This window comes from Augochlora pura, chromosome 8 (assembly GCF_028453695.1).
Source record: "Augochlora pura isolate Apur16 chromosome 8, APUR_v2.2.1, whole genome shotgun sequence".
In the NCBI taxonomy this organism is placed as follows: domain Eukaryota; kingdom Metazoa; phylum Arthropoda; class Insecta; order Hymenoptera; family Halictidae; genus Augochlora; species Augochlora pura.
The window spans coordinates 12,063,007-12,076,444 of NC_135779.1; the positions used below are offsets into that span (position 1 = coordinate 12,063,007).

The 13,438-nt window shown below is 38.7% G+C and overlaps 1 protein-coding gene across 2 annotated transcripts in view; it reads left to right on the forward strand.

Moving 5' to 3' along the window:
* The window catches only part of N (neurogenic locus Notch protein), a 386,036-nt gene that overhangs the window by 243,838 nt on the left and 128,760 nt on the right, over positions 1 to 13,438 (forward strand). For both annotated transcript variants that reach the window (XM_078188604.1, XM_078188603.1), the window contains 2 exons: positions 885 to 1,241; positions 5,071 to 5,226. In XM_078188604.1, the coding sequence (XP_078044730.1) occupies positions 885 to 1,241; positions 5,071 to 5,226 (513 nt within the window). The remainder of the gene's footprint in view (positions 1 to 884; positions 1,242 to 5,070; positions 5,227 to 13,438) is intronic.

Here is a 13,438-nt window from a genome sequence, read left to right on the forward strand (position 1 = left end):
ATGCGATGCTCTGCTACGAATCCCGAACCATAAAGTAATTTACGTCGGAGCCGTAAACTTTTCGATGGAGGACCCTTTATTGAATTTTAAACTGATCTTCGTCTGTCACATATTGCTCGTGTTGCAGCGTTCAATGCGTTGCACGCAGTCACTTCGAAATCATTCAATTCCATTACTAGCAAGTTGCCAGGAAAATATAAAATGGCGATATTTATGGAAATTTTCAACAGTCCGGAAAATAACTAAAAACTCTATTTATTTTTGCTACTCCAAAGTTGTATTTAGCTTTGATAAAATGTGTATTTCACAACAATATTAGTGCAAGCTAATAATTTAACGCGATTATTAGAAACTGAGAGAAAAATGATATTCGATCATTCAACGATTGACGTTTTTATATTACGCAAGCGAACAGCAAAAATGTGAATTCGAATAAAGATTCATGGAGGAATAATTACACTGTGTGTCTCTATGTAAAATGAGAATTGTTTTAATGAATTACAAGGAACGGAAGTTAAATAAAAATCTATTTCATCGTGTAATTTCAATAAATCAAGTTAAATTTATATCGTTATTATCAAGTAAATATCGTTAAATTTATCCGGTGCCTTCACCATTTGCAATATCAAGTTCTATTGAAGTATAATTCTCCTTTCAATAATTTCAATAAATTAGGGAGTCTAAGAGGATTTTTAAACTCTTCCAATGTCTTCACTGTTCACAATTGCGATTTAAATTTATTTCTCCTTTGAATAGTTTTACCAAATTGGAGAAAATATACTAACATTTTTATATCGCATATAATTATGTTTAATGTAAGTGTATTGCCTGCATCAGAATTCCATAGCACGATTTTAAAGGATCATGTTCTCGTATTGTTTCAGGTTTCCGTGGCGAACAGTGCGAGGAGAACATCGACGACTGTCCGGGGAACCTCTGCCAAAACGGAGCGACCTGCGTGGACAGGGTGAACGAGTATTCATGTTTATGTCCCCCATCGTACACGGGCACGCAGTGCGAGCTGGATGTCGACGAATGTTCCATGCGACCGTCGGTTTGTCACAACGGTGCCACATGCACGAATTCCCCCGGAAGTTACTCTTGCATCTGCGTGAACGGCTGGACCGGGCCGGACTGCAGCGTGAACATCGACGATTGCGCCGGTGCGGCCTGTTTCAACGGGGCTACATGCATCGACCGAGTCGGCAGTTTTTACTGTCAGTGCACCTACGGAAAGACCGGTGAGTGCGCTCGACCGATATCGTACTTATCGATAACGTAGCCGGGGCCTTTTTCGGATCGATTCCGACTCGTTGCTCACCTTGGAGCTGCACTCTCGCAGAGTATACGCTTCGCGAAATTACATTTTTAATTTCTGCGCCGAGGTAATTGCTAATTGACTCTCCGCTCCTTCTCACTCAACACCAAATTAATTGGTAATTGTCAATGCATAGTAATTATCGGAACGACGAGATACTTCGTGTTATTATACCTTCTGCAGACGATCGTTTCGCAATACCGTTTTTCGTTCGCTGGTTTCAGGGGATTTTTAATGACTCACCGTTATGTAAATGTGGCATTTTCTTTTTAAAATGAGATTATCGTTCGCGAATATTTATGCATGTTTCTCTGTACGTGGAAATTGTTTTGAGAAAGTCTTGTGTGTACCAAGAATTTTTTTAAATATTTCGTGTAGTAAAAAAGCATTAATCGTATCCGTAATAGCGCAAAGATGTTTTCATTTCTGGATTAATTGGAGCATATCTTATAATTAGCTGCTCTTTGTAAAATAAAAGTTCAATACAGTTACCCTTTTTTACTCCACTTATCTGTTTTTGTTGTAAATCCATAAAATCCGCATTTTATTACAATATAAACACAAGCCGATGCATACTAGTCATTGCTAGTGATACCTGCGTTAAAACTGCAACATTGTAAATAAACATCCACGATCTCGTTACATCGCGAGACCGTGTTAAACGCGTCTCTGAATGATATAAATTTCTTGGTGCACAAAGGGCCTAGTAAAAACGGCCGAAAGATCTCATTTACTAGCCGCGATATCACGATTCTCTGGTTCTCCGTGATTCTTTTGTTGGCACGATGAGACAAGGTAGGTTCTTAAAAAGGCACCCGAACGGACAAGGCTCTCGCGCGCGTTTCAGCGAATCGCGTCGATTAGCCACGGAACCAGCCACGGTCGATAACAAGGTTGCGGGCTGCGGCCGTGTCGGTGTTATGCATCGCGAGTGCATCGACAGGCAAGTGCATCTGCACGTGCAACAATATGACGCAGCTTCTCCGCGGACGCGTAGCCCTCCCCCGGAATCCCGGGATTCCGCAGGCTCACGGCAGCAGCCTAGCCTTACGGAGCGGGGCGACCTTGAGGACTGAAAACGAGTTTCTGTCCTTACTTTCCTACCCGAGGCCGAAGGAGACGGTTTTCAGATCGATCGTTCCGACAGCGATCGCCAAATACAGGCATCCTTCTTCTGTCCCGGCATTATTGCGATTCCTGCGGTGCCCCGACCCGGCCAGGAACGACTTTTTCCAGAACGCAAGCTCGGGAAATCTTTAAATGAAGGAATTCGCGCCGCGGCAGCTTGCGGATTCCTTCGGAGACTTCGATGCCTGGTATGTGCTGTGCTCGGGCGCTTTTAACCCTCCACGCTATTCAGGAAATACATATTGAATTCGCATTCAACCTATGGCTTTCTTTCCAACAAATTCCATGTTGTTCATTTAGTTTGTTGCACATACATAGGTATACTCAATCGCACGCCGTTCGGGTCAATTTTATTACAGTCTTTTTAGATATATGTACTACATAACGTACCCTTGCACTTAAGTTAAGAAATATGATACATAGTTGCTGTTTTTGGATATATATGTATGTGTTTTTGGATATAGTAAATCGTCTTGACATTGGATAAAAATTTGTATTGTGTCAGTGAAAATTTTACTTCCCAATTTCATTATAGTTGTTTAGTTTTTAATTTCTATTTCATTGTTTTATTTTCATCTTCCTTTCTTTTTTCAACTTTTTAAATTTCTTTTTAGATTGACGATCTCCTATCTTTTTCATTGGTCTTATGTGTTAAATAAAACAATATTGCAGTATAAACGATGTATTTTATGCTTTTAATTTAATAAGATGTATAGTTAAAACATCGAATTTTTACTCAAATGTTAACAACGTGGAAATTCTAAAACTTCTAAAATTCTGTAGTTTATTTGTAACATCATTTTAGTTGAATTGTTTTGCGATTAATTTAACGAAGAAAGTAATACATATTATTATTACATAAAATATTACACTATCATCAATTATTATTAAATATACTATTACATTGCTCAGCTTATAAATTAATCATTATAGTTATATTCTGATTTCCCGAATATATATTTGCGTACAATATGATAATTTAAATAAAGTATGCACAGCATTAGACTAGCATTGTTTATTACAAAGAAAAAAGAACTTCAACATCTTCTACTTCAATTTTACTTAAAACGTAGCGATTTACAACGATATACATCGTAAGGACGAAAAATAATATGTAAATAATATATATAAATAATATTCAAATAACGTATATCATAGCTCACAATATGAAAAATAATTATAGTCATAATAACTCGTCTCAAATTACTTGGTTCGGGAACATTAGGAGAATCATTCATATCACATCTCCTGACAAGGATCCCAGCTTTCACGGGAAAGGTATAATGTCGTATCGATCGCGGCGGTGTAGTACAATACCCGAGCTTGAAAACGGTTCTAACAATGGCCATAGGTTAACGGATTTACAATACGCACGTAGGCATAATGATGGTATCTCGCGGCCGTTTCTTGTACGTTCGTACGCGGTTACAGTTAGTCGCGGGTGTAATCGTGTATCTGCGTGCTTGTTTACTCTAGTTTATATACGGACATCCGAGACATCGTTCCGTTATTGAGAGCCAAACGTGCGCGAGGTTCAAATGTCCGTGACTATGAACGAACGACGACGATCACCCCTTAATCACAAAAAAAACAAGCATCCACTTTACACAATCTATAAAATACATATTGTACTTTACATTTAGATTTCTGCATGTAAAAAGCAGGTTAATCTTCTATTACAATAGATGGACTGATTCAAAAGGAACAGAGAGTTACATTATATTTTGTTATAACATAAAAATTAATAAATAGTATAAAAATTGTTTTAATATTTCTTTTGAAAGCATTACATTATTTACATTATTCGCAAATATTTTATGCATAATAAAACTATTAAAGTAATTAAAGTTCGTATCTAATAAATGGTTAAATCTCCATAATTTTCTTTTCGACAACAATTTCAAAAAAGTTGTTTCCTAACGGTCCAAACAATTTACTGGAGTGTGAATGAAATTGCAGTCGCTTTTTCACGATTTCTCAAGGAATTCTCAACTGTTAACTCCCCGCCTATTAGAAAGAATTCACGATTTTAACCTCGCAGTTATGAAACGAAACCCTATTGTCCTACGGAACGATCTACCGAGACCGTCGTTTCACAAAATTCCCTGACGAAGCAATTAGTGCAAGACGAGCTAAAAATTGATTTCGGAACAAGCGCTGGGCACAGCGGCAAGGAAATTCCTCGCGAAATTCCGCGAATGTCCTCGCGAAGTTCGCTGCAGGGAGCAATTAGACCGAGTCCGGGCCGCGGCGCAAGCCCGCCGGTATCCCGAGTAATTTACTGAATGCGAATGTCGAGCGCGGACCGACGAACGCTGGGATTTGTCACCGTTCACCGTGTCCCGGCTCTTCTACGATTCTCTCTCGTGCACGACGACGTTTCTGGCTAGGTTACGCGAGCGCGAGCTATACGAGCCTTAATGATGTCCATCTTTGGCGCTTGCCGCCATGTTTGGCAGTCGGCGATCGACACTTTCGTCCTAGAAACGCGCGCAATACGCCGCGACGGGCGAACCGTCTCCGCCGTTACAGTCGTCGTCGTCGTCGTCGTTGCGTGGATTTTTTCGTTCGTGCTAAGTTGAAAACAATTCCCTGAAGAGAAACCTCTCTGTCGCGTTTTCCAGGACTGCTCTGCCATCTCGATGACGCCTGCACGTCGAACCCGTGCCACGAGGGCGCGATTTGCGACACCAGCCCCATTAATGGATCGTTCACCTGCTCATGCGCGACAGGGTACAAGGGGGTGGACTGCTCCGAGGACATCGACGAATGCGAGCAGGGTGAGTACACGTTTTCTCATTTTTTCTGGCGCAATCTGCGGGTATTCTGCATGATCAAAATTGGCTGCATCAATTACAATTGCGTGGACATTTATTACCTTGTCCCGATAGTTTTAATGAATTGGAAATAATGCGACAGCGTTTCTAAATTAGTTTCTTTATTGGAATCCATACACTCGTTTCTCTTATATACGCATAGAATCCGTATTACAATTTCACCATATAATTAACCTTTCGATTATGGTCGAGTTATTAGCGTTTATTTTATTTTATATTATTTATTTTATTAGCGTTAACTTTTTGCGGACAATGAGAAGAAAATGCTTTCGAGAAAATGCTAAGAATTTTTTTTTTCAAATAATCAAATTATTTATGCAAAACTTCTGTAATGAAAAAAGGACAATATCTATGCATAATCTAATTATATGTTTGCAACGTCTGTAATAAGGTACGCAGTCTTAACGTCGTCGCAAATATGAGAAAAGTAAAGTGCATTATAAAAAGTTATAGATTATAGTTATAGTTAGATATCTTTCATTTATTGAAAAATTATTAAACAGTTAAATTAAAATAGCATGGAAAATATTTGACTCAAGCACTGTTAGTTTAAATTATATTATTATAATTGGGCCAATTTAAATTATTAGTGGTATGTAGATCTTGTGCATTTATAACATGTTTAGCTGCAATTAAAAACTGTTACAATATAAAGAGGATAGAAGAATACCGATATATAATTTGTAACTTACCGTAGTAATTGAAAAAAAGAAGATTTTCGTAAGTGAACCTGCAACGAATACAGAATATAGCTGTTTTGCTTAAAAATACATAGCCTAATATATTAAGTTTATTAACGTGTTTTGTAGAATGCGAGATATAATACGTAAAGAGAAAGAGAGAGAGAGAGAGAGGGGGGGGGGGGGAGTTCTTTATAGTCAAAAGTAAAATAATAGTGTAATTAATCTTAATTAATACGCAAGTTTCTTTACATTCCGACAATTCGCTCATGTTATAAATGCACAAAGTCAACAATCAATTTTGTTGTCTCGCCTGGAAGAACATTGAATTCGATTAAATAAATCGATTTAGAAACGTCGATTCGGATTCAACATTGAACGATGTACAAAAATGTTGACATTACCATTACATCCAGTATAAATGCAATCTTAGTGATCCATAAATATCGTAACTGTGTTGCTAAATTAATGTCCTGTATAATGTCTCGAAAGCAATCTCGCTTGCGGAATAAATGCGCGCCAACGCCTCACCGTGCCCCATCGATGGATAGTTATTAATGATTCGTCTCGAGCGGTTGATGATTTGTCTCATTTTACTCAACGATGATTTCCCGCATGAGCGGACCACAGAAGTATATCTTCGAGAATCTATCTTATCGATTCTATCGTGCTAGCTCGTACTTACTTACATGAATTATGCTCATAATAAATCATGGACGTGTACGGCACGGCATTATGTTCGTTAGAAAACTTCGAACGCTTAAACGCAAAGTGCGTCTATTTAACGGGCTACGCGTTTATCTGAAAACTTCCAAACTATACCCATTTAGGAATATTTACAGATTTGTGATACGATATTATTTATATCGTGACTAATAAGATTCAAATGTTGGAATCATTGTGAGTCGTGTTACGAATTAACAACCTCAAAAATTTGATAAATTTTTAAATCGTATTAATTAATCAAATCAAAATTGTAAAGTTACGTTATATGCAATTGCTTTCATCCTGTCTAATTTATTGTAACAAAAATTGCATAAAATCTAAATAAATGTAATATTATAATACTCTGTGCGTTTAGCGTCTATTAGGTATTCAATTAATAATGATTATTATTAAATTTACTACCTACCAAATAACAATTTAATTATTCGGATAGCATACAAGATTTCATAATAATTAATTGTCAAACATGAACGAATAATTCCACATATGGATAACGTAGCAAAGTGCTAAAGTGAAAGCTAAGAATAAAATTAGAAGGAAAGTGTTTTTAAAAATTTCTAATGCAATGGTTTGGTTTAAGTGAGGTGATTTTGCTTTAGGGAGATAATTTCGTGTCATTGTAATGAATAGTTTGAATGAGACGATCTTGTTTTGGTGAGACGATCGTATTTTCAATGGACGAATATAGATTTGGTTTTGGAGATCCGGAACAGTCTTTAGTTATTGGATTAATGTTGAGATTCGTACGAGAAAGCCCCCACGGTTCGGGCAAATTGAAATCCCACGCGTGGTATATAGTCGGACGGGAACCGATCGATCGGGATCGATTAACTCGGTTCTGGACGCGGTTCATTCATCCTGCGTGCCTCCATGTTGTTGCCTCCCTTCCCGTTATTGCAGTTGTCACCGGTCGTGATTGATCCATCATGAACGAGGAATTCGTGATCGTTACGTTGCGGCAATCCTCTCTGAATACATCCGATTGTGAAACGATGTATCTCCGATTGCCAGTGCGAAAATATGCAACTCATTGAGGTCGTGTACGATACGTACCGACGCGTTTGTTATCAGAATGCAACAGGCGTATCAATTTGTTCGGGGACAGCACCTTTGTTAACGCTTCGACTATCGCACATCAACCGTTTGAAAAATAAAACTAAGTATTTTATTCGATCACATTAGAATCGAATAGCTAAGTTGCGTGACATCAAATTACAAATTACATTGAATTAAGAAGTTGTGACCGCATGCGAATCCTTTTCCATATTTCAATAAATAATTCCGGCATTCAGATATGGGTGAAATCGCAAAGTGGAAAGATGTTAAATTACAGTTGAATAGAGGTGTCCATAGTTCTGGTTTTAATATATAGTATAAATTATCATATTTTATATATCTAACGAAAACATGAATCTATAGAATGAAGAAAAAACCTTTCATTCTCGACGAGAAATGCCAAGTGGTTCTATTAATAATACCATTTTATAATTAATAATATTAATAATACTATTTTTATTAAAAATGATACTTATAACATTTCTTATTAATAACACTGTTTCGTTGTTAATAGCAGCCTCAATTTTATAGTCCGCTTAGTATTTATTATTCCTTGTAATCACAGCGGTTCGGCGTTTCACCAACAACGCGTCAATAAAATCGCGAATGGTTTACGGAGCAGACACGCGCGTTTTGCTTTTTGTTTCATGGAATTCCTCGCCGCGAAGTTTTATGGTGTTTTTCGATAGCAAGCCACGAAGAGAGAGAAAGAGAGAGAGAGGGCGCTCGGGAGCAAGGCTGCACAGTTCTCCCCAAACAGTTCGGATCTCTCGTTCGCGATCTCGTTCTCAAAGCATTCCACTCGAACACCTGTAGGGTGCACTGCACCTTAATAAGTATCCGACATCTTCTTCTTATTTCCATTTCGTATCTGCGGGCAAACTTGTCATTCGTAGGCCCTCACGGGTCCTCCCCTCCCTCGGCGGATGAGTTACCCCGGCGCGAGAGAGAGAGAGAGCCTGCGATTGGAAGGTTCGATACGATGCATCGAGCAAGTCCCTGGCTGCCAGAACAGTGACGATTATTAATAATTCCTCCGGGATAATTGATGGTCCGCCGGGGATTTATGTTTCGAACTGAGCGTTACACGGCGATATCGATCGATCGACAGTTGTCTCGGGAAGGATTTCATCGGGGTCCTTTGAATCCTATCGGTACACGCTCGGCCTGACTGTACGTATTACGTGTTAACCCTTAGCACTCGAGAAGCCATTTTCGCTTGAAGTCGAAGTAGTTTTTCTCACGTTCAAATTGTTCAAGTTAATTGTACGAGACGCGAGTTAAATAGAAGTGTCCGTCTTCTTTTAATAATTATAGCAAGTCGAAAATAATGTAACAATATCCTGGCATTCTTCTAATGACCCTACAATTTTGTATTTGACCTATTCATTTCTGTTACAAATACGTGAAATTCGCAATTCGTTAAGCTACAACGTGGAACCAGAATTTCATTTATAACAAACGAGATTTATAAATTGGTAATACTAAACAGTCGAATTGAAATTGCATGTACCACATTGACCAGAGTTTTTGAACTAGAAAAAAAGGGTTTATCCAAATATTTGTAAACGATTAAGACAGTCTTTCTCATCGAAAGTATATTAATAAGATTTTTAACGACTGCGTTGCATATAAAAGAACTTTCTATTAAATAATAATATTAAATTACGGATAACATTGTCAGAATAAAATGTTAAGTATTGCATAGATAAAATGTAACGCAAGTCGATATTCCGCTTTCGATTATGCAAGACGAAATAAATTATTACAGTCTTTAATTACCAATAAAATAAATATTCCAGTGGTAACAGCGTAAACAAGAGACAGCAGAGGAAGTTTAAAAAAATATGATAAACGCTCTTACACGGTCGTTCTGCGGGATCAATGTAAATCAGAAGCGCCGGAAATCGACACGCATTTTGCTCGAAACGGTAGAAATTCAGCGTTCGTTCCGCACAGGCACGCGGGTAATGGTTTTGCAATTAACTAGCCGGACGGTCAGTAGTTCCTATTTAATTAATAGTCCCGCGGAGGAACAGGCCCAGCATGGGGCCCACACACCCCGACGATTTTCTTCATACCCGTGGCTCCTCGGCGAGGTCTATCGCCGCGTACTATCAGTCGGAATTCGATTTATGATATTGCGGTACCCGGGCTCTCGCTGTCAATCTACGCCCGGGCATCGTTGACATGGAAATAAGTAGAAAACGCGGCTCGCAGTCGTGCTCGATCACCCGTGAACCAGGAAAAATGGTAATGGTCATGGTAACGAGAGAAAAGGACGCCGCGCGATCACCGTTAACGCAAAAGGAAATCGATATCGGCAGCGCCACGCCGCGAAACGGAAAAATCTTCGCCTCGAGCACCTTTTTCCCCTCCTATTTAAACCATCCGCTTTAATATCGGCGGTCTGGTTCTTGCGAAACACGTAATAGAGTTGAACTAGAGGAGGCTCGTGCTTTGCTGTACGCGCACCTACCATCGTTTCATCGCCACCGTCGTATGGCAATTTTCATTTCTCGGGCCCGCGTTATGTGGCGTCTTGCTTGCGCAAAGGAAATTCTGATCGTGGAATTTCTTCGATAGGATTATCCTGACCTGTGTTCTATTTCTTACGAGGTATTTGCCTCTTCGATATGCGTAAAAAAATGTCGTAGAAGCATGTGAAATTTCTTACGTACATCGAATGCTTCTATATATAGCTGAATCTGTAACAATTGTTGTGAATCTGTAACAATATTAAAAGAGATTTAAATCGTCTTCCGTGTATAATAGTAAACCCAAATAATATTGTTAGATAAAGATACGACTTGTTGATACACAATTGAAGTAATCAATGCCACTAAATAATTTATTGAAACGTTCTTAACTGTAAATGATAAAATTCGGAAATTGTCTTTAGCGAAACTGTTTCTAAAATTCTAAGTAATATCTCAAATACCGCCAGCTCCGTAAACATTATTCTCTTATGAAATAATACTAACCTCGAGTACTGATTTAGATTAAGGGAAAGTGATGTAAAAAGCAATTAAAATTTTTATTAAAAGTCCATTATGATTAAAACTTATATTAAAAATCTATTATAATTAAAACTAATATGAAAAACCTTTCATAATTTAATTTTAATTACATCTGAAAGCAATTATAATAACATAAATTAAATATATAACAATTATTCTCGATCATCAATTCGAAATTCGATTCAACTGAATATACAATAATATACATTAATTATCCTGTGGATAATTGACGAGGTTGTAGTAAAGAATAGTTTGAAGCATTTTCGTTCTCACGATAAAATAATTCTATCCAGCTTTTGAGGCGAAACAGCGCGTTGTACGCCGGTACGGGTTAACTCGGAAAAAGGAGGAGCCGTCAAGGGTGAGCATCAAGAGGAGCACTCGGAAATATATCCAAGTAAACCCTTTCATTCGCCGGATAATAAATACGCGTCGCCAGCCGTAGCTGAGAGCACCGGTTAATACGTTTCGTTCCAGACAAAGACACTTCATTAATAATCAGAAACACTTCTTTTGTATCGCGGCCGCTCTTCTCTCTCTCTCTCTCTCTCTCTCTCTCTCTCGCGCGCGCGCGCGTCTCGTTCCTTCCCGAAGCAAGATGGACGCCGGGCACGACTCTCGTACGCAGCCTCTCTCGCATTAGTAACTCATAGTCGTGTTCCCTCGGCGCGTTAATCAACCACGCCGGGGAATTAATTGGATTTCGGGGGTGAGCCTCGCCGATCAAGCTTCGTCCGCCGCGAAAAGAGACACTGTTTAGATCATCGAGATCATTAGAGTCGAGCAGTTCATTTTCTGGATTCCATTAGGTCACTTCGAAACCTCTTCCCTGCTAATTTAGCAAACATTCGCCGGTATCGCGGCTAATCGGACGACTAATGCGCGAGTCTCTTTTAATTGGTCCCGGTCGCGACGCCAAGATTTATGCAACCTACATTGTGCGCCGCATTGTTCTTCCGGACCCTTTTTCGATGCGATGGATTTGCTTAATTGGTTTCGACTGCCCGGCGAACACAGAACTCCATGGAACTAACATTAAACCTACCGAGCACCAAAAGTGATTGACGTCCGGTACTTTGCAAGAGTGGAAAGATTGAACGCATCCAAGCTTTTTCCTGTTTTTATTATAACATACGATTGACGTGAGAAAGTTTGGAAGAAAAAGTAGATCCATAGAAAAAAGTACATGCACGTATTATTTTGAAAAATAAGTTTCTTCTATTTCTCTTAATTAGTGAACGTAATCGGAACATTTCATATTTATCTGTTCGCTTTTAACAATATAATATATATTGGTTGGCGAAATTTCGCGAAAGTAATATTCAAATTGTAAAATACATATTTCAAACAGTATTTCATAGAATACAGAAATAAATTGCTATTACAAAAGAATCGTATAGAACACAATTAAGAGAAATAGCATTCTCAAATATATGTATTTCGTAGTTGAAATATTTTTACCCTGTCTACAGATTGTAGCGGTAACGAGTATTATAATATACCCAATATATATTATGTTTTAACCAATTATTAAATGTATTGTAACCAATATTTCAGTCATCAGAAAGTGTAAAAAAAAAGATGAAAACTATGCAATCGTTGCTATCATCAGTTACATTCGTGCCAAGAATATCGTTTATGTAAAATTGGGAAAAGCAGTGGACCGAGTAAATTGGATTCGTTAAAATTTGAACCTCTCGGTGTCTATCACGCCGCCGTAGCTCGCGAAAGTTCTCGCTCACGCTAGAGCGAGTCGGTGTCCCACCGCTTGATTGAAATTCACGCGTATCAAACCATGAGAGCGCTTAGGCCCTCGCGAGCCTTTTTTTCGCGGCCGAGCCGCGTCTTATTCCCTCGAAAAAACTGACGAGTCGTCGCGAATAGTTCTCGGGGATAGTTCCCCGGTAGAAAGCGTTTCGACAGTCCCTGGACCAACTCCCCTGCACCAGATTTCAGCCGTTAAACTTTTTATAGCCGCATAATGAAATAAGGATCCCGGTTTTTCTGGGCGAGCCGGAGCCCCATTCGAGAGAACCCGTTCCCTACGCCGGTAGACAGTACACCCGTGTGTCATGTTTCGAACGCGAGGATTGTAATTAGGAAGACATTACTCAAAGAGAGCCTTTTCCCCCCAGGGTGGACCAGAACGATTCTTCCTGACTCGATTTTCTCGTCTTCGTTTTCTTGCGCTCCCTTGATCGCCCCTGGCCAACCTCGTGGGCGTTGATCATCTGCCCTTGGACAAAGTCGGTCGCTGTTCACCAAAAATTTCTTGATTAAGAATTCATTCCTTCGATTATGGGATATCTAACAGGAAATTGATAAAATGGCTACCAGTGGGTCAGTGAGCTGGTTAATCAAGTGTTTTATAGACAGTGGCTGTTTAAACCTTTTGTTGATAATTATAAAATGGACGTTTATGTACATATTATACGCCCTTACGTGTAGAATACATACAATAGGTGTATATGCAACGTATGTGCACTTTTTATAGAAACTTAAAACCAAGCCATTTGGAATGTATTTGAAAGTGTAGATTTAATATATTTTAGATAATACATTTTTATAGAATATTTTAGACTGTGAACAACGAACAAAATAACATGTCCAGATCGATGTTACAATTTTTTAACAGCAACGTAATAGAATTTTGTATAAAATGAATTTATATTG